Raw genomic sequence first — 23,001 nt, forward strand, 5'->3', positions numbered from 1 at the left:
GTAGCCTTTGTGTGTGTGTGTGGTGTTGGGGTGGTGGTGTAGCCCTGTGTGTGTGTGTGGTGTTGGGGTGGTGGTGTAGCCTTTGTGTGTGTGGTGTTGGGGTGGTGGTGTAGCCTTTGTGTGTGTGTGTGGTGTTGGGGTGTTGGTGTAGCCTTTGTGTGTGTGGTGTTGGGGTGGTGGTGTAGCCTTTGTGTGTGTGTGTGGTGTTGGGGTGGTGGTGTAGCCCTGTGTGTGTGTGGTGTTGGGGTGGTGGTGTAGCCCTGTGTGTGTGTGGTGTTGGGGTGGTGGTGTAGCCCTGTGTGTGTGTGGTGTTGGGGTGGTGGTGTAGCCCTTGTGTGTGTGTGTGGTGTTGGGGTAGTGGTGTAGCCCTGTGTGTGTGTGGTGTTGGGGTGGTGGTGTAGCCCTTGTGTGTGTGTGGTGTTGGGGTAATGGTGTAGCCCTTGTGTGTGTGTGTGGTGTTGGGGTAGTGGTGTAGCCCTGTGTGTGTGTGGTGTTGGGGTGGTGGTGTAGCCCTTGTGTGTGTGTGTGGTGTTGGGGTAGTGGTGTAGCCCTTGTGTGTGTGTGTGGTGTTGGGGTGGTGGTGTAGCCCTTGTGTGTGTGTACTCACCTTGTTGTGCTTGCGGGGGTTGAGTTGCGGCTCTTTGGTCCCGCCTCTTAATTGTCAATCAACTGATTTATAGATTCCTGAGCCTATTGGGCTCTCTCGTATCTATATTTGAAAACGTTTATGGAGTCTGCCTCCACCACAACACTTCCTAATGCATTCCATTTGTTAACTATTCTGACACTGAAACAAATTCTTTCTAATATCTCTGTGGCTTATTTGGGTACTATGTTTCCATCTGTGTTCCCTTGTTCGTGTCCCACCCATACTAAATAGTTTGTCTTTGTCCACCCTGTCAATTCCTCTGAGAATTTTGTAGGTGGTTATCATGTCTGTTCTTACTCTTCTGTTTTCCAGGGACGTGAGGTTTAGCTCCCGTAGCCTTTCCTTGTACCTCATACCTCTTAGTTCTGGGACTAGTCTGGTGGCATACCACTGAATCTTCTCTAACTTTGTGTGATGTTCCAATTTTGTATCTGCACCCGTCGACCTGTGTACCACTACTGTACCTACAGCCGTCGACCTGTGTACCACTACTGTACCTACAGCCGTCGACCTGTGTACCACTACTGTACCTACAGCCGTCGACCTGTGTACCACCACTGTACTTGCAGCCGTCGACCTGTGTACCACTACTGTACCTACAGCCGTCGACCTGTGTACCACTACTGTACCTACAGCCGTCGACCTGTGTACCACCACTGTACTTGCAGCCGTCGACCTGTGTACCACTACTGTACCTACAGCCGTCGACCTGTGTACCACTACTGTACCTACAGCCGTCGACCTGTGTACCACTACTGTACCTACAGCCGTCGACCTGTGTACCACCACTGTACTTGCAGCCGTCGACCTGTGTACCACTACTGTACCTACAGCCGTCGACCTGTGTACCACCACTGTACCTGGAGCCGTCGACCTGTGTACCACCACTGTACCTGCAGCCGTCGACCTGTGTACCACCACTGTACTTGCAGCCGTCGACCTGTGTACCACCACTGTACCTGGAGCCGTCGACCTGTGTACCACCACTGTACTTGCAGCCGTCGACCTGTGTACCACCACTGTACTTGCAGCCGTCGACCTGTGTACCACCACTGTACCTGGAGCCGTCGACCTGTGTACCACCACTGTACTTGCAGCCGTCGACCTGTGTACCACCACTGTACCTGGAGCCGTCGACCTGTGTACCACCACTGTACCTGCAGCCGTCGACCTGTGTACCACCACTGTACTTGCAGCCGTCGACCTGTGTACCACCACTGTACTTGCAGCCGTCGACCTGTGTACCACCACTGTACCTGGAGCCGTCGACCTGTGTACCACCACTGTACTTGCAGCCGTCGACCTGTGTACCACCACTGTAATTGCAGCCGTCGACCTGTGTACCACCACTGTACCTGGAGCCGTCGACCTGTGTACCACCACTGTACTTGCAGCCGTCGACCTGTGTACCACTACTGTACCTACAGCCGTCGACCTGTGTACCACCACTGTACCTACAGCCGTCGACCTGTGTACCACCACTGTACCTGCAGCCGTCGACCTGTGTACCACCACTGTACCTGCAGCCGTCGACCTGTGTGCCACCACTGTACCTGCAGCCGTCGACCTGTGTACCACCACTGTACCTGCAGCCGTCGACCTGTGTACCACCACTGTACCTGCAGTCGTTGACCTGTGTACCACCACTGTACCTGCAGCCGTCGACCTGTGTACCACCACTGTACCTGCAGCCGTCGACCTGTGTACCACCACTGTACCTGCAGCCGTCGACCTGTGTACCACCACTGTACCTGCAGTCGTTGACCTGTGTACCACCACTGTACCTGCAGCCGTCGACCTGTGTACCACCACTGTACCTGCAGCCGTCGACCTGTGTACCACCACTGTACCTGCAGCCGGCGACCTGTGTGCCACCACTGTACCTGCAGCCGTCGACCTGTGTACCACCACTACCTGCAGCCGTCGACCTGTGTACCACCACTGTACCTGCAGCCGTCGACCTGTGTACCACCACTGTACCTGCAGCCGTCGACCTGTGTACCACCACTGTACCTGCAGCCGTCGACCTGTGTACCACCACTGTACCTGCAGTCGTTGACCTGTGTACCACCACTGTACCTGCAGCCGTCGACCTGTGTACCACCACTGTACCTGCAGTCGTTGACCTGTGTACCACCACTGTACCTGCAGCCGTCGACCTGTGTACCACCACTGTACCTGCAGCCGTCGACCTGTGTACCACCACTGTACCTGCAGTCGTTGACCTGTGTACCACCACTGTACCTGCAGCCGTCGACCTGTGTACCACCACTGTACCTGCAGCCGTCGACCTGTGTACCACCACTGTACCTGCAGCCGTCGACCTGTGTACCACCACTGTACCTGCAGCCGTCGACCTGTGTACCACCACTGTACCTGCAGCCGTCGACCTGTGTACCACCACTACCTGCAGCCGTCGACCTGTGTACCACCACTGTACCTGCAGCCGTCGACCTGTGTACCACCACTGTACCTGCAGCCGTCGACCTGTGTACCACCACTGTACCTGCAGCCGTCGACCTGTGTACCACCACTGTACCTGCAGCCGTCGACCTGTGTACCACCACTGTACCTGCAGCCGTCGACCTGTGTACCACCACTGTACCTGCAGCCGTCGACCTGTGTACCACCACTGTACCTGCAGCCGTCGACCTGTGTACCACCACTGTACCTGCAGCCGTCGACCTGAGCCCCGTGAAATCGGTAGCCTTTCTGCGGTGCATGTCGGCAAAAATGCCAGATTTAGTAAATCTTGTTTATTAAAGCAGAGAGCTCAGGCCACCCTGGCCTCGCCCTCTGCTGGTAATGGCGCCCACTCGCCTCTTCAACACTTAGTTATCTACGTATTCTTCAGTCTGCTTATAATGGCTTGCTTAACATGGTCCTCTTATGTACAAGTTGCTTAACCTTAAGTGGCTTGTTTTAAACTTGAGAGTTTCTTGTACGGTATCACCGGGGAAGGCTGACCCCAGGCCAGGCTGCCCCCCAGGCCAGGCTGCGGGAGGAGAACTCTCGAAATCCTTAGGTAATTAACAGGTAATGACTGTGCAAGGTTATGAGGACCAAGAGCAAGAGAACTTTTAACGCACTGTTTACAAGCGTTGTTTTTGTTTTCTCTGCAAACAGGTGTAGTTGAGTTGTTGATAAGGTCAGTCCAGGTGCTGCGATAGCGTACCGCGTCTGTAAGGTTGATTGTGCCGTGAACTAAGGTATAAAGCTGTACAGAACAATTATCGTTCGTTCATTCGTAAATTGCAAGCGTTTAAGTATGGTTAATAACAATACTTAATCTGTAAATTATTATCGGGTGAGATAATAGAGTGGTTAAGGGTCATTAGTCGAGCCTCACACTCAATTAACTGTGGCTAGTGCCACACCCTGTTTAGTGTGCGTGTAGGTCTGGTCGGCCAGGCTGTTAGACGTCGCTGCTCGCTATATAGCATTTGAGTCACAGCCTGGTTGATCGGGTTCCCTCGGGGTGTGTATCAAGTTCCCTCTTCAACACCAAAAGAGGTCGGATAGCTATGCCTACTATATAGAGAATGTTGAAAAGTCTGGGCACCTATTAGAGCACCTATTACACCCCCTATTTTTGATTGGGGCAATTTGACACATTTCGCTTTGCCTCCTGGTCACATGAAAATGATTTCAGCGTTCCGATTTAGAATCAGTCGTCTAATACTTCCAATAAATCAATCCTTCACCTGCGCGTTCTCTAGCGTTCAATGGAGGTGTTCGTTCCCTGCAACATTCTACCTTAAATAGCGCGCCATAAAGTGCCGTCATTGGTGTGGCGTGTCCTGTGATGCCGTATGTGTGAAGAGCTCGCCTCTTAGCACTCTCTCGAAGCTCTTAATGACGTGATGTGCTGTTGGTCTAATAATATGCTGTTGTTTTTCCTTACCGTTTGTTGGAGTGACGCGATCTTCACTGCGTCAAGCATGTCAAGGATGACGCCGGTGTCAAGACGCCGGTGTCAAGACGCCGGTGTCAAGACGCCGGTGTCAAACCTCCGACTCCCCCAAATGATGAATGATTTGCAGGTGGATATAGTTCCAAGACTGTCACCAGAGGCACACTCAAACAGGATAACATCGGCAGCATATGAGACACTGGCAAATATGAGAACACACACCGTTTAGAAACTTAAATCAGGACTCCTGCAAGGCAGTCTTCACAACATTTGTTAGACCTGTACTGGAATATGCAGCACCGGCCTGGAATCCGTGTCTTGTGAAACATTGAGTCAAAATTGAAAAAAAGTACAAAGGTTTGCAACAGCATTAGATAACCCTCTTAGACAATATTGGTGGTTGACAATACCACCACCACCACCACCATCACCACCCCACACTACCACCATCACCTCTAGTACCACCACTCCTACTACTTTCACCACCTATGCTACCACCACTCCAGTACCACCACAACCCCCTTCTACTACCACCACCACCACCACTCCTACTATCACCACCACCACCACCTCTAATATCACCACCACCATCCCAGAGTACCACCACTACCCCTCTACCACCACCACCCCTACCACCACCACCACCACCCCTACCACCACCACCACCCCTACTACCACCACCCCCCCTACCACCACCACCACCACCCCTACCACCACCACTACCCCTCTACCACCACCACCCCTACCACCACCACCACCCCTACTATCCGCATTTACCGTCCGGGCTTCCCCCCCCCCCTCGTGTCCGACAGAGTTCATATACCCGGTAATGGATATATAAGAGCCTCCCCCCCCCCATGACCGGGGATATATATAGCGTTTGACGCTGGCAATTTATCACATTGAACCGAGAGGAACTCAAGGAAGATTTGGCGCATATAAAATTGGTAGAAATGGGCGTTAATGGGGCCCCTCTTCCCCTCAGGTCATAATAGTAGGCATAATATATTTCCTTCAGGTTAAAATTGTTGGATATAATCTCCCCGCTGGTTAAAGTTGGTCATAGGCTTCTTACACTATTATGTATGGGGGGGTGTAGGATCTGGGAGGGGGGGTGGGGGGGTGTAGGCTCTGGGAGGGTGTAAGGGGGGGGTTAGGGGGGGTAGGGGGGCTACGAGAGAAGTGGTTGGATAAAGGTGATCAAGTTTGAAATTGCATTTTATGGGTTGAAGATGGGTTAAGTGGGTGATAGGTGTCTTAAGTGGGGTAAGTGGGAGGGAGGGGGAAGTGAGGGGCGGGGGTTTAAGGGGGTGAGGGTGAGTTATGGGTAAAGCGCAGAATGCCTGACAGCTGAGTGGACAGCACTTGGGATTCGTAGTCCTGAGGTTCCGGGTTCGATCCCCGGTGGAGGCGGAGACAAATGGGCAAAAAGTTTCTTTCACCCTGATGCCTCTGTTGCCTAGCAGTAAATAGGTACCTGGGAGTTAGACAGCTGCTACGGGCTGCTTCCTGGGAGTGTATAACAAAAAGGAGGCCTTGTCGAGGACAGGGCCGCGAGGACGCTAAGCCCCCGAAATCATCTCAAGATAACCTCAAGATAACGTTACTTTAAGTTAGAGTAAGAGGACAAAGATGGGTTACGAGGACAAAAGATACCTATTTATTGCTAGGTGAACAGAGGCAACAGTTGTAAGGAAACTTGCCCAAACGTTTCCCCCTGCCCAGAAATCGAACTCTAGTCTATTTTAGTTAGCAATTGTTACACGATCCATTACCTGTGTAACCACTACTTACTAGCAGCACTCTCGGTGCACCTTGTAACATCGTATATTTGAATATCAAATTCAAATTCAAATGTTGAAGACATTTCTAAATATTTCATCATTGGTGTAAACCAACGCTATGTTGCCTAAGTTGCAAACCAAATATCACAACTTTATTATTAATAGTTCATTGCTACTGTAAACTGTACATATTAAAGGTCCTGTAAGTTGTTGTTTACCTGTTGGTGTTTTCGAGAGTTGTCTCACTGTCACAGCCTGGCCTGCCCGACAAACACACACCGAAACTACGACGTTGGTACAACGTTCGAACAAGTTTTAACACCTAACCAGTTATAACAACCAATATAGCAAATTGTAACAACGTTCTAATACGTCATAAACACGTTAAGCCAAGATGTAACAACTTTATTACAAGTTGTAACAAGCGGAAAATAGAGACAGTTTCGGTTTGTGTTTCCAGGGTGGTCAGGGGCCAGGATTAATCAAGCATTTACCTAACCAATAACGAAACATGTACATCTTTTTTTTTTAATCATGGCGGCTTTCTTTACGTTTATTAAACAGTTAATGAGCTTCAAGCGCCGAGAGGTTGTTTATAACAATAATACAATTAGGTTGTAAAGTTTCCAAGCTCATACACGATTTAATAAATGTAAATAAAACCACCATGATTGAGGAAAGATGTAGAGGTTTCGTAAGTGTTTGTGTATTGTGTAAATGTTTGGTGAATCCTGGCCCAGGTGTGTGAGGTTTTTTCTTTGAGATATATACAAGAGTTATTACATTCTTGTACAGCCACTAGTACGCGTAGCGTTTCGGGCAGGTCCCTGGAATACGATCCCCGCCGCGAAGAATCGTTTTTTCATCCAAGTACACATTTTACTGTTGCGTTAAACAGAGGCTACAGTTTTTTGTACGCAGAGGAATTGCGCCCAGTAAATCCTCCCCGGCCAGGATACGAACCCATGACATAAGCGCTCGCGGAACGCCAGGCGAGTGTCTTACCACTGCACCACGGAGACTGTGGACTTTCGTAGCCCGACGGTCCACACAACTATTACAGTCAGGCTGGGAGCTAGTTCCAGGACCCATCACCCATTGCTACCCACCTGGACCTATCGCCCGCAGGATGGGCATGAGGGGCATGATAATAGGTCGGAAGCGACGCGACTCAACATGCCCCAGGGGGAGGGGACGAGTGCTGACGTGGGTCAACCCGTGGGCCAGGTAGTCGACGGGCCGAGGACATCCGGCCGAGTTCCAGAAAGAGGAGGTAGAAGACGAGGAAGGGGAGGAGGGGGGGGGGGCTGGAACGTTACTGTTAAGGGGTTCTACCTGTTGTTGGTTCCGGGAATACATGTCCTGGCGGCTCAGTCTCTGACCAGGTTATCTGGTCAATAAAGCTGATGGACGCGGCTGGCCGCAGCTGCTCGCAGCCTGACGTGTGAATCACAGCCTGTTTGATCACGTATCCTTTGGAGGGATTTGAACACCGTGATAGAGTTTTCTGTCAGCGTACCTATTGCACCTCTGCTCTTCAACGGGGCTATTCTGCACTTCCTGCCATGCCTCCTAGTCTCACGTGGTGTAATTTCCGTGTGTAGATTTGGAAGCAGTCCCTCTAATATTTTCCAGATGTAAATTATTATGTATCTCGCCTGCGCTTTGGAGAATACAGATTTTACATTTTTAAGCGATTTCAGTAAATTAGATTTGTTATCGAATTGATTCCAGTAGTAAATGTGGGAAATTTTTACCCACCATATCTAATAATCATCTAAGAAATGTATAATTTCTATATCATATCTAAATCATATCAAAATCATATCTAAATTGTATCAAAATCATATAATGAATCTTTAAAGATTCATTATATAGCTTGATCCTGGATGACAATGGCACCATGAACACGTACTCAACAGGGGCCCTTTTGATGCCTACGTGACTTTGTACATGATCTCTCAAGGATCCAGAAGCTTCTAGAAGGACTTCTTAATTAAAAAACTATTGGAACATTGATTCAACATCCGGTAGGATTAAAAATCGAATCCTTAATAAGATTCAGTGGTACTTTCAAATACTACTTATAATCTTTAAATCTTATATCTAATTATATTATAATCACATCTTATCTTAATCATAAGTCTAGACTGTAAAAATAATCAATCAATATTCATTGAAGGCTACCGTGCTCAGAGAGCATGGTAGGGCGATGGGGGGGAGTGAAGCGCCCACCAACAAGCCCAGCGGCACTCCGCGTTTGTTTACAAATGAGTGAACAAGTGACTGATCCTTAGCGAACATTACCAGCTCAAGGACACCTTATCTAATATTTTTTATCGCCAGTGAATACTCTCTAGAACTGGGGGAGTACCTGGACAATATCTACAAGGAAAATCCTGGAACATTACATAAAATAGAGTGTATAGTGGAGATCAGTGACACGGTTTCCTCCACCTTCATTCATAAACTTTTATCTCGAATCATTCTTCTGCAACTGCAGGATAATCACGTAGCAACGCTACCAGATCATCATACAGCAACGCTGTAGCAAAATATCGTGCCTAAACTCGACAAGAGAGTTAATCAGTCTGGCAAACTTGTCAGACAGGCACCCCGACTGGCAGAGAAGTATATTGAGGGTTATTTGGTGTATGATTGGCCAATTGTATGCTTGTGTAACTTTAATATCCAATAAATCTGTCTGTTGGTTAAAAAGCGAGGCTAAGCCTCATACATCGGTACGTTTATTAAAATTGTAGTGTAGCTGTGAATCTTATCCAAGCACTGAACCTCATGAGTGTCCATTCTGTCAGAAAAGAATTCAGCCTCAATAAGTAAAAACCTCACAAGTGTCCACAGCGTTGGAAAAGATTCAGTCAAGCTAACTGTATAAAGTGAATATGTCTGCATATATATTTGAATATATAAATTAAGTTATCAATTGCTTGCTTAGTTATTTATAAGTTATCATATAGTTACATTTAATTGAATATAATATCTAGTACTTAGTTAAGTATTTAGACTACATTTAAGGTCATTAATTATACTTTTACAATTTAATTTGTTGTTTATAGTATAAGTACATATTGGCTGTTAAGTTATGGTACTAGGTTAGACTATGTATGTTTAAATCTCTGATTTAAACAGAGCCAGTGTTCAGTCAGATAACTGAATTTATCAAATCTTATCCTTGTATAAAATACAAGCTGATGTGAGATCCCTGTCTACAGGTGGACTGGAACTTCTATCAACAAGTCATTCACCCCACCTGTCCCTTACAGCCCACAGTCTGTCATTAGGAAAAGAGGAATTAGGATTTACAACCCTAGCTAGAGATTTTAGTTGAATTAATTTGCAGACAGTAATTATTTAATTTAGTTCAGTACAAGTCCCTGGTAGTCTCCTCTTATATCAATCCCAACAGGTTTTTCCCACATTAATGGTCCTTCGAACCGGATAATAATGGTCCTTTATACCTAGATATTTATGATCATTCGTTTACCGAATATTTCAATGCCAAATACATAAGAAACTTCTTGATTTTGCATTGGAATAATTCTTACATATTCTAGCCTAACCTAGCTATCAGCCAATATTTATCATAGCTATATATCTAAGTAAACAAATAGTTTGCAGTGGCTTAAGCCACCATATCCATTAACTAGTAAGCATTCATAACAAACTGATACTGTTTTGTGTTAAGAAACCACAGTACTTAATTATATCAGTGTCACAGACACAACTGCATCTTAATCATAAAATACCATTATCTACCTCATTGTGGTAACATTACATATATATTTAAGTGTATTATCTAGCATTATCTCTAATCTACTGATTTTCAGAGCTGCTCATTACATAATATTCTTTAAAAAAGTGTTATCATCACTGTAAGAGCATTTCATTACAATCTATCTATAATCAACTATATCATACCCTATATTACAGGTAAAACCAGTAGACATTCTACTGTATTTTATCTAACTATTATTATGGTAACAGATTTGGTAATAACTTTGCAAAAATAGTGCCATTTACTATTTTTAAAAAATTATTACAGGATTTACCAACTTGGTGCATTCGTGCATTCGGGTCACAAATCAAATTATTACAGTACTTTTGATAATTGAACACCTGCTACAACCAGATTCCAGGGAGGAAATGAAGGACGATCTTTGGAATCATTACCTAAGTAGACAGGAAAGCTCATTTATCAAAATACATTAACATCAAACATATTTATCAGAAAAAAGAGAAAAATCTCGGAATCTCCGAAACTCGGAAAAGGTCAAAATGGCTAACAGTATTCCACCAGCAGCTGAAACAGAAAAGAAAAGGACACAAAGTGTCTAAAAACTCACTTGAATCTACAGCCTACAGACCATTTAAATCAGGTGATAGACAAATGTCATCATCACTTGGCTACAATAGTCTACAATTGGGGATTAAGACCAATCTTAATCTCACATCACAATCTGAAAGGCTAACAACACATTGACAATGTCAATACAAATATTATCATCCATCTAAGATAACTATCTTAATCCAAGAATATAGTCTTGATCACCTAATCTCATGCTTTCACTGGAGTGAAAACAGCCTCAGAAAATCTGAAGTTAATCAAGCATCTCAAAGAGACTTACTTAATAGAAAAGGCAAAGCCGAGAAAAAAGCAAAAGCAAAATGCTTCATCACATCATGAATAATGTAGATACACATTATTACAGATACAATTCATCCTTTAAGGAAATCCTTGGAGGAGTACAAGTGTTACATGCTTGTATAACCTACTTGCATGTAATTACTTACCTACAAGTGTTACATACTTGTAACAACATTTTATCACAAAGCCAAATCTTTGATGGACTTCGAGCTTACGTACAAAGATTACGAAGCCGAGGAAAACTTAGATCTCAAGAAAAAATCCACAAAGGTGAATCCACGGACAAAAGCAAAAATGTCCAGAATGGCAGTCAAAAATCAAGACAACAAAATTCCTCTTCTGCAAAGTGGAAACAGAATAATGTTGGCTCTTATGCTATATCCCCCACAGTTAACAGAACTGTAGGAAACCAAGCTCCTAAGACAGATAAGACAAAAGGAGCTGCAAGTGCCCCAAAATGTTTATTCTGTCAAGAAGCACATACCATTTATCAATGCACAGTTTATGTAGGCTGTGCCAGTCGAATCGATCGACTGAAATCTCTGAACAGGTGCATCCGTTGTCTACGGAAGCACGATACAAGTGAGTGTAACACTCCATTGCAAAACTGCCAATATTGTCATAAAAGTGTACATCACACAGCACTCTGTAGTGATATTAACACTCAATCCAGATCCCAGACTTCCAATAATCAACCTGCATCTCAGGCAAAGCCCAAAGATGATAATACCACAACAGCCGTACAATTCTGTACAGTAATGAGCAATGTCAACGACTTGGATACAGAAATTGTTACAGCAGCCATATTGCCTACTGCACAGCTAGAACTATGCAATCAAGGAATTTGTATTCCAACTAGAGGCTTTTTTGATCAAGGGTCACAGAAAACCTTTATCAGTAAAAAGATGGCAGAAGATTTACAACTTAAATCTTCAAAGCAAGTATCTACCTCCATATCAGGGTTTTTTACTAATTCTGGTCGTAGAACCTTTCCAGTAGTAAAACTCAATGTCTGTCTAGGTACATCCCAAAGGACAGTAGAAGCCATAGTAGTTGATAAAATTCCTACTGAAATGGAAGTGACTGGTCTGACAGCAACTATTAAATTCCTAAAAGAAAAAGGAATCCAATTAGCAGATCCTCTGCTTGATTCTGACTACATAGGAGATATCAGAATCCTGATTGGAGCTGACTACTATCATCGATTCATTCTAGGATCAGAAGAATCTATGGGTATGAATATACTCAAATCAGCAGGAGGCATATTGATGACAGGACCTATACTAGATCTTGAACCTTCAACTCCTGAAAAATCACATCATACAGAAACTGTAATAGTGGCATGACTAGGCAAAGAACAGTCACGACTTAAAATCCCCCACATGATTGATGATGGATTGGAATCTGTACCTCAATTGTGGGAACTTGATGCCATAGGAATAATTCCTGAACAACCAAGTCCTGATGATGTCTGTGCATACAATCAATACTTAGAAACTGTACAGTACAATGATGGACAGTACTGGGTAAGGCTACCATGGAAAATCAACCATAAAACCTTACCTACCAATTATCACATGGCTTATAGTCAATTTAAATCTCAACTAGCAAAGCTAAGAAAAAGGCCTGAGCATTTAAAACTCTATCATGAGATTATTGCTCAACAATTAAAGAATAAATTCATCGAAGTCGTGAAACATGAAAATACGCAAACAGGCCATTTTTTACCACACATGGCTGTAATGAGAGAATCAAAAACGACTCCTTTACGGATAGTTTTTAATTGTAGCTCTAAATCTGGACCCCAAGGAACCAGTCTAAATGATTGTTTGCAAACAGGTCCAAGTCTAACTCAGAAATTGTATGACATACTGTTGAAGTTTAGACTTAACAAATATGCGTATTCAGCAGATATAAGTAAGGCCTTTCTAAGAGTTGGCTTACAGGAAGAAGATAGAGACTTCACTAAGTTTCTATGGGTAGAGAACCCAGAAGATGTCAATAGTCCTGTAGTGACTTTCAGATTCTCATCAGTTCTTTTTGGCGCGACAAGCAGTCCATTTCTGTTGCAAGCAACTCTAGATACTCATCTGAAGAAATCATCAAGTCCCTGTAAGACTGAAATCAGTCAAAATCTATATGTAGATAATTTTCAAGGGACAGTTAACAGTACTACTGAACTGTTACAATTATATCAAGAGGCCAACAAGGAGCTACAAGGTGCCAACATGCCACTACAATCTTGGGCCTCTAATAATGCAACATTGAATAATCAAATAGCAAGAGATTACCCTGAATATCACGTACCAGAATCACAAAAGGTGTTAGGTATGGATTGGGATTTAATCTCGGACACAATCTCGATCAAATCCGTGCCAGTAAATTACATCATCACTACAAAAAGGGATTTGCTTTCACAAGTTAGCAAAGTATTCGACCCACTTGGTCTACTAAATCCTTTGACTATCAAGTGGCGTTTATTGGTGCAACAAGCATGGAAAGCTAAGGTTGGTTGGGATGATCCACTACCAATCCAGTTACAAAAAGCTTGGATGGAAGTAGCTCAAGAACAAACTTTAGTTGAAAAGATAATCTTTCCAAGACACATAGTCGAGGAAAATGAAGAAGTATCACTACATGTATTCGCAGACTCGTCAGCCAAAGCTTTTGGAGCTTGTGCTTACTTAGTGACTTCTAATCAATCATATCTTATCACCTCTAAGGCCAGAGTCGCTCCATTAAAAAAGAGGACTTTGCCTCAGATGGAACTAACAGCACTGCTAACTGGCACACGCTTAGCAGTGCATATCAAACAAGTCTTGTCTACCATGAACATCAAAGATGTCATTATATGGTCTGACAATGAAGCTGTCTTACAATGGGTACGAAACGACAACTGTCCAACTCCATATGTAAAAAATCGCGTCTCGGAAATTAAAGAAATTTCCGCAGGCTTTCAATTGTTGCATGTACCAACAAAGGATAATCCAGCTGATCTCTTATCAAGAGGTATGACATTTAAACAGTTTGCAAAGGCAGATATTTGGTTTCATGGGCCTCGATGGTTAGTGAATGGTAGTTGGCCTGAACAAAAGCCACACGTCATTACGACACAAACCATAACTACCACCAGGCAGCAAGCTCAAATATCAGTCTTGGATTGTACTCGTTACTCCTCGCTCATCAAATTAATCAATGTAACACAGAACGTGTTTCAATATCTCAGGAAAAAAGGTATAAAATACACTTTTCCAGATGCACTTATCTATTGGGTAAGACAAGCCCAGAGAGAAACTTATGGGAATAACTATGAAAATCTTCCGCATAAGTTAAAACACAATCTCGGTCTGTGGATAGACCAAGAAAATCACAACATTCTGCGTTGTGGAGGGAGACTTAAACACGCAGATATCAATTTAGATACCGTGCATCCATGGCTTTTACCAAAAAATCATTGGATCACAAGGTTGATTGTGTTGCATACACATCAACAAATCATCAAACATGGAGGAGTGTTAGACACACTCACACAAATCAGACAGCAGTACTGGATTCCTCAGGGAAGACAGTCAGTCAAATCAATCTTGAAGAATTGCATGATATGCCGAAGGTACGATGCAAGAACTTGCTCTTATCCAGGGCCACCACCCCTACCAAAGGAACGAGTGGTCCATCTACAACCTTTCGAAACGACAGGAGTAGATTATACAGGAGCAATATATCTAACAGGGACTGCAGATAAGCAACCTATCAAGGCATACATCTGTCTGTTCACCTGTGCTACCACCAGGGCAGTACATCTAGAGGTAACACCCGATATGACTGCTCAATCATTTATTCAAGCTTTCCGCAGATTCGCAGCACGCCGATCATGCCCTAAGCTGATGATTTCAGATAACGGAGCAAACTTGGTAGCTGGAGAAGCATGTCTACGGGAAATCTGTTCCCATCCTGCAGTTACTTCCACACTGGAACAGCGTCATTGCAGATGGAAATTTATCCCTCCGAGAGCCCCATGGCACGGAGGATTTTATGAACGGTTAATAGGAACTGTAAAAAGATCCTTGAGAAAATCTCTACACCGTCAGAAAATCAATCTTCAAGAACTCCAGACAGTAATCACGGAAATAGAATCAAGGGTGAATAACCGGCCGTTGACTTACTTGTCTGAGGATCCTACTCAACATGAGCCATTAAGTCCTGCCCACCTAATGTATGGAAGACTTCTGACTCCAGTACCATCTCTAGTGGATGATGAGATCAGAGATCCCTCATATGTGGGTCAGAGCGAGTTGGTTCAGGGGTATAAGCATCTGTCTAGCATAATCCAAAAATGGAATGATGTTTGGACAAAAGAATATCTTACATCTCTACGAGAACATCACTATGGGGCTAATGTCCCACATAATATATCTAATCTCCAACCTGGCGATATTGTCTTGGTAGACAGTGATGGCCCTAGGGCTGACTGGCCATTAGGTAAAGTTGTCTCAGTCCATCCAGATAGTCAGGGGATTTTGAGAATAGTCAAAATCCTGTCTAAAGGAACAACTTCCCTGAAGACATTGGACAAACTCATCCACATGGAATCAGTGAGCCAGATGCAGTTAGATCCTGAGAGACCTCAAGACACTCTAACTCCACAAGACCCACAGACTCCTAACAGACACAATCGTCCACAACGGACAGCAGCACAAAAGTGCAAGCAAAATTTGCATTTGTATTATCAATCCAATGGAGAGTAAATAAATACATATGGTTACTATTGTCCTAAGTATTGGACTCTGTGCCAGTTCTCTCCCTCTGGAAGATGTGGGAAATTTTTACCCACCATATCTAATAATCATCTAAGAAATGTATAATTTCTATATCATATCTAAATCATATCAAAATCATATCTAAATTGTATCAAAATCATATAATGAATCTTTAAAGATTCATTATATAGCTTGATCCTGGATGACAATGGCACCATGAACACGTACTCAACAGGGGCCCTTTTGATGCCTACGTGACTTTGTACATGATCTCTCAAGGATCCAGAAGCTTCTAGAAGGACTTCTTAATTAAAAAACTATTGGAACATTGATTCAACATCCGGTAGGATTAAAAATCGAATCCTTAATAAGATTCAGTGGTACTTTCAAATACTACTTATAATCTTTAAATCTTATATCTAATTATATTATAATCACATCTTATCTTAATCATAAGTCTAGACTGTAAAAATAATCAATCAATATTCATTGAAGGCTACCGTGCTCAGAGAGCATGGTAGGGCGATGGGGGGGAGTGAAGCGCCCACCAACAAGCCCAGCGGCACTCCGCGTTTGTTTACAAATGAGTGAACAAGTGACTGATCCTTAGCGAACATTACCAGCTCAAGGACACCTTATCTAATATTTTTTATCGCCAGTGAATACTCTCTAGAACTGGGGGAGTACCTGGACAATATCTACAAGGAAAATCCTGGAACATTACATAAAATAGAGTGTATAGTGGAGATCAGTGACACGGTTTCCTCCACCTTCATTCATAAACTTTTATCTCGAATCATTCTTCTGCAACTGCAGGATAATCACGTAGCAACGCTACCAGATCATCATACAGCAACGCTGTAGCAAAATATCGTGCCTAAACTCGACAAGAGAGTTAATCAGTCTGGCAAACTTGTCAGACAGGCACCCCGACTGGCAGAGAAGTATATTGAGGGTTATTTGGTGTATGATTGGCCAATTGTATGCTTGTGTAACTTTAATATCCAATAAATCTGTCTGTTGGTTAAAAAGCGAGGCTAAGCCTCATACATCGGTACGTTTATTAAAATTGTAGTGTAGCTGTGAATCTTATCCAAGCACTGAACCTCATGAGTGTCCATTCTGTCAGAAAAGAATTCAGCCTCAATAAGTAAAAACCTCACAAGTGTCCACAGCGTTGGAAAAGATTCAGTCAAGCTAACTGTATAAAGTGAATATGTCTGCATATATATTTGAATATATAAATTAAGTTATCAATTGCTTGCTTAGTTATTTATAAGTTATCATATAGTTACATTTAATTGAATATAATATCTAGTACTTAGTTAAGTATTTAGACTACATTTAAGGTCATTAATTATACTTTTACAATTTAATTTGTTGTTTATAGTATAAGTACATATTGGCTGTTAAGTTATGGTACTAGGTTAGACTATGTATGTTTAAATCTCTGATTTAAACAGAGCCAGTGTTCAGTCAGATAACTGAATTTATCAAATCTTATCCTTGTATAAAATACAAGCTGATGTGAGATCCCTGTCTACAGGTGGACTGGAACTTCTATCAACAAGTCATTCACCCCACCTGTCCCTTACAGCCCACAGTCTGTCATTAGGAAAAGAGGAATTAGGATTTACAACCCTAGCTAGAGATTTTAGTTGAATTAATTTGCAGACAGTAATTATTTAATTTAGTTCAGTACAAGTCCCTGGTAGTCTCCTCTTATATCAATCCCAACAGGTTTTTCCCACAGTAAATGATCTCTTCACGTAAGAAAATGATGCTGTTCTCTAGTTGAATATTTTATTTACTTTATTATCTACCATAGACGTGGCCATGAATTTATTCAGTGCTAAGCACCATACATACATTATCCTCTGCCCTCCATGGAGAACGTTAGAGATCTGTTTTACATATTGCGTGGCGAGTTATTGAGCACTAAACCTCAGGGGATTAAAGTGCTTTCACAGTGCTTACCTTGCTGTGAAGCCCACTCTTCGCTACACAACATTTCAGACCACTCATCATTCTTTACCTTTGTAATTACATGCTTCCTTACAGAATAATGGAGTTCAGCTCTTAAACCCATAATATGACTGTAACCGTTCCCTCGCCGCCCACAGAATTGGTATGGGTTCTTTAAACAAATAATTCAACTTTCCAATTCCTATCCTAAAACTTATTTTCACCATCTTCCTCCGTCTTTCGTTGCGTTTCTACCACCAGTCTACCGGTAAATCTATTTCGTCTGGTCTACCCCATCTATTTCCCTGCCTTAACCACTGCCTTCCTCTGCCAACCCACCCCCATCTCTGCCTACCCTCCCACGCCCATCACAGCCTCCACTTCCCCTTCCCGACCAAGGACCAAGCCTAACCTAGTGGTTGTGTCGCGGGTAATTCTGGGATAATTACTGGTCAGCGAGAAGTCATTTGTCTTACGCTACACTTACGAGGGTGAGCTTACGACTTGCTCAACCCTACTGACTACGTTAATTGTCATATTCTCCTTCCTTCTCTCTCATCTTCTCCCCTCTTCCCTCACCCCAACCCCTATCCCCCTCCCTCTCCCCCCCATAACTCTTGCCTCACCTTCCCTCCCAACCCCTTCCTTCCCTCCCATCCTTCCCTCCTCCCTCCCTCTCGTGCCAGAATTAGTTTCAGTAACTTTTATCCATTATCCTAGACAACCGTCCGATCCAGTATGCGGAGGCAGGCACAATACTGGCACTCATGATCAACATCGTCTTGAGAATAGTTATCTTGAGACCATTTCGGGGCTTAGCGTCCCCGCGGCCCGGTCCTCGACCAGGCCTTCTTTTTATTACACACCCCCAGCTTACTCCCAAATACTTATTTACTGCTAGGTAACAGGGGCATCAGGGTGAAGGAAGCTTTTTGCCCATTTGTCTCCGCCTCCACCGGGGATCGAACCCGGAACCTCAGGACTACGAATCCAAAGCGCTGTCCACTGAGCTGTCAGGCGCAAAAGAACAGGGATAAAAAATCCCGTAAGGGACCGACTAAATAAAGCCAAAGCAGCCTTAGGAAAACTGAGAAGATTCCGAAGCCTCAGTACAAACATACAGATACACCTATATAAAGCTCTAGTTCGGCCGCATCTAGAGTATCCCCCAGTACCACTACACACCATGAAGAAAACTAACATGCAGAAACTGCAAGCAGTGCAAAATAAGGCGCTAAGGAGAGCAGCAAAACACCGTCCACCATATGATCCGACAATCCAGGAACTCCATGAGCTGAACATACAGCCACTAAACATCAGACTGCAGCACCAAGCCATCAGGGTGTGGAACACCATCGAAATGTTAGACATGTTAGAAGACCCAATGTTGTAAAAATTACTCCAAGATGAGACGCCCCGCTCCCACAGCTGGTGGCCCAAGAGCCTCGATTTACGAGATGAAAACCCCGCCCTACAGTACATAATTCCCAGATGAAATACTGACCAGAATTCCTTCCCCTAATAACTGGGGAAAATATTGTGTATTTTTATGTATTGTATTTATAATACACCAAAGTATTGTGTATTTATGTGAGCATATATTATATATATATATATATATATATATATATATATATATATATATTTATATATATATATATATATATATATATATATATATATATATATATATATATATAAACCTAGAAGGGGTACCACCTCTGGTGCTAATGTAGGGACCCATAGCCTCGGAGAAGAAAATAAAGAGTACTCAGAGAAGACCTTGTATATATATATATATATATATATATATATATATATATATATATATATATATATATATATATATATATATATACATATATATATTATATATATATAATAAAATAAATAGCCTTAAACAGAACAATCTAGCATGTGTGTGGAAGCATCGGAGTGTGTATATATGAATGCTACACAGTAATCATCTATAGACATCCATATATGGTGAAACACATGTGAAGAACCTCTCACACACTCACAGCTCCCTGACAAGAGGGAGCCAGCTTAGCTTAGCTGCCAACACCCACACATCGTGTCAGCAAGGCGGACAGTCCGCCTGCTTTCATACCTCTCACTGTATCTCCCACTTCTGTACTTCCCTTCACCTGTACCCCTGTTTTCTCTCCCCCCCCCCCCCCCACAAGTAACTTTTGCCTGTAACAACTGCCACTAACCATGACAACACTGGCTGGACTAAACAGGTGTACAGCAGTATAAATCAGTCCTACAGTTTAGACCTTACCTTACGATGATTTCGGAGCTTAGCGTCCCCGCGGCCCGGTCCTTGAGCAGTCCTCGTGGTTGCTGGACTGGTGAACCAGGCTGTTGGACGCGGCTGCTCGCATCAGGACGTATGAATCACTGCCTGGTTGATCAGGTATCCTTTGGAGGCGTTTATCGATGTCTCACTTGAGTACTGATTCCACTTGAACACGGAATCTTTATGCTTGGTAAATTTAGCTCAAAGTAACTACAGCACATTTGGTAGGATCGAAAGTCAGGTGTTCCTGTATATACTTAGTGTTGGATGCTGTGTCGCCAAGTTATCTCGTGTAGTCACATATGCTTCCTTATCAGTGTTTACGGGGCTCGAGCTCCAGCTCCTGGGCCCGAAGTGGTACGTAGACAATAAATGGGTCCTGAAAATATGAACGTTTTTCTGGACAAGTTTGGACTAGGGCCATGACCATGATCACATCGTTGGTCTGACCAGCGCGGTAATTATGCGTGAGTTATCATGCCCACACACTTATACCTGTGAGTGAACCTGTGTGGCGGTCCTCACCTTCCTCTCCTCCTCCTCCTCCTCCTCCTCCCCCACCCCTTCCTCAGCCTCATATCGGACATAGACAAGGACACAAACTATAGTACCGTGAACAAATCCACAAGGGCCGTGACGAGGGTTCGAACCTACGTCCGAGAGGATCCCAGACGCGCCTTAATCGACTGAGCTACGACATGGTAAAAGAATTGCAACCGGGAAATCAACTTGACCTACTACGGATCCTGCAGTCTCTGGATCTGCAAGAGGTAGAGTAGCTCACTGGCAGAGCTCGGGTGCATGGGGAAATTGTGTAAAAACTTGGTTTGTGTCTCGGAGAGACTACAGGATCCGTGGTAGGCCAAGTTGATTTCCCGGTTGTAATTCTTTTACCAATGTCGTAGCCCAATCGATTAAGGCGCGTCTGTGATCCTCATGGACGGAATTTGTGTTTCAGCTGTAATTTGTAGTGTCGTGCGAGAGACGTATGGGACCTGCTGAGGTGACGGAGCATGAAGGGACTGTTCAACACACACCCCATCCTCCCTGACCTCAAGACATAATTCACCGCCGGTTAAGAACATCAACCAGTTAACTAATAGTATTAGATCCACTTTAAAGGCATTCACGTACCAGCCGTCACTGTTAAAATGACTGGAATAAAATGGAGTTGAAGAATGACTGACGTGTCTGGTTGTGTTGGAGGTCAAGCTGATATAGCCAGGGAAGGCCAGGTAACCAGCCAGGTGGGTAAGCTGAGGTTCCCTAAGCTCCAGCTGGGACACGTCTCCAAACTCTTCTCGTTTTTAGTCTCTGCTTGAAAGGTCAGAGTGAAAATGCGATCTTTCAGAGTGTGTATGTGCTTGTGCTTGCTTGCTTGTTGGTCCAGTGTCCGCGCATACCCCAGGAGGACAAGGCTCCAGCAGCTGGAGCATACCCCAGGAGGACAAGGCTCCAGCAGCTGGAGCATACCCCAGGAGGACAAGGCTCCAGCAGCTGGAGCATACCCCAGGAGGACAAGGCTCCAGCAGCTGGAGCATACCCCAGGAGGACAAGGCTCCAGCAGCTGGAGCATACCCCAGGAGGACAAGGCTCCAGCAGCTGGAGCATACCCCAGGAGGACAAGGCTCCAGCAGCTGGAGCATACCCCAGGAGGACAAGGCTCCAGCAGCTGGAGCATACCCCAGGAGGACAAGGCTCCAGCAGCTGGAGGCTCGACCAAGACTCAAGACAGCTTAAGAAGTTGATCAAGTTCTTACCTAATTAAGGAAACAATCTCGAGGACTGTCGCGGCCGCAGATCTCTCTTCGTCGCTCAGGAGATGGCGAGTGTCTGGCTTGGTAGGCTGGTAGTTGTTGTTAGTGGCAACAGGTAGGCTGACTGAGTAAATGGTGGTGGTAGTGAATGTTAAGACAGACAGACAGACAGGCGGCCAGGCAGAGACACAGTTATGACTGGGTGTTGTAGCAAGTGAGAGTGGTGGTTATCACGCCGGACCGGCAGGGATGGGTGCTGGGAGCACGTGGTGGTAACACTTGCCGCTCAGATTACCAGACTGGTGAGGGTGCGGGGGGCAGGTGGTGGTGATGGGCACAGGTGTTCCTTGTCGCACCAGGCATACAAGGAATATCAACAGTGCGAATTGTCCTACATGCCGGGACATTGTTTATCAAGTGACAATATTCTCATACCATGCGTTAAATATGTATTGACCTTATTGATCCGAGGTGGATTCCTCAGGCTCTTGTCTGATTACTGTTTGTTCACCACCGTTCTTTGGGATGGAGCTGTGTGGGGGGAAGTGGCGGACCTCAATTATGGCCTTGTCCATGTTGAAGTGGACTCCTGTGTCGAGTTATTTCAGCGCGAACATTTGGAGATTGGTTGTGTAGTGCCAGTAGCTGAAGTGGTGGCGTTGATTGACCCTTCCATCTGTGGCATCTGGCGTCACTAATAATAACACCCACGGCTGGTAGTGACCATGTGGGAGCACTCTACTCTTTGACGACACGATAAAATAGCTGTCATAACTGAAAGAAAAATGACAGGTTGGATAACAAGAGCCTTTCAAACAAGATATGCCAGACCAGTGGTAACAATTAAGACACTAGTGCTCTCTAGGGTGGAACAGTGTCGCACACTAATAGTATCATTTAAAGCTGGAGAAGTTGTTGACCTGGAGGACGTGCTGAGAACGTTTACTGCTCGAATCCATTCAATAAAACATTAAACTTGATTTCTATTGGAAGAGACTAAAATCCCTGAAATTGTACTTCGTGGAGTGCACTTGATCTCTCGCCAGACTAGAAGGCATAACCCCCATTGTAAGGTAAGGGTACAGTAGGTATTTTAAGGCAGTTCTACAAGCATTAAGGGCCTAAGATTCTACACCCTCCCTTCTCTATAAATATAAGAGGCATCACTAGCCGACTTTGAGAAACTTCTCCAAAGGAGGATGTTTTCT

The 23,001-nt window shown here is 44.3% G+C and overlaps 2 protein-coding genes across 6 annotated transcripts in view; both read left to right on the forward strand.

The window, feature by feature from the left end:
• The window catches only part of LOC123745526 (slit guidance ligand), a 918,311-nt gene that overhangs the window by 199,194 nt on the left and 696,116 nt on the right, over positions 1-23,001 (forward strand). The gene's annotated exons all lie outside the window — the stretch shown is intronic.
• LOC138363041 (uncharacterized) lies at positions 12,371-17,516 on the forward strand. The gene is made up of 2 exons (XM_069321855.1): positions 12,371-16,823; positions 17,316-17,516. The coding sequence occupies exon 1, from the start codon at positions 12,395-12,397 to the stop codon at positions 15,755-15,757; it is 3,363 nt and encodes a 1,120-aa protein (XP_069177956.1). The 5' UTR covers positions 12,371-12,394; the 3' UTR covers positions 15,758-16,823; positions 17,316-17,516.

This window comes from Procambarus clarkii, chromosome 10 (genome assembly GCF_040958095.1).
Source record: "Procambarus clarkii isolate CNS0578487 chromosome 10, FALCON_Pclarkii_2.0, whole genome shotgun sequence".
Classification (NCBI taxonomy): Eukaryota; Metazoa; Arthropoda; class Malacostraca; order Decapoda; family Cambaridae; genus Procambarus; species Procambarus clarkii.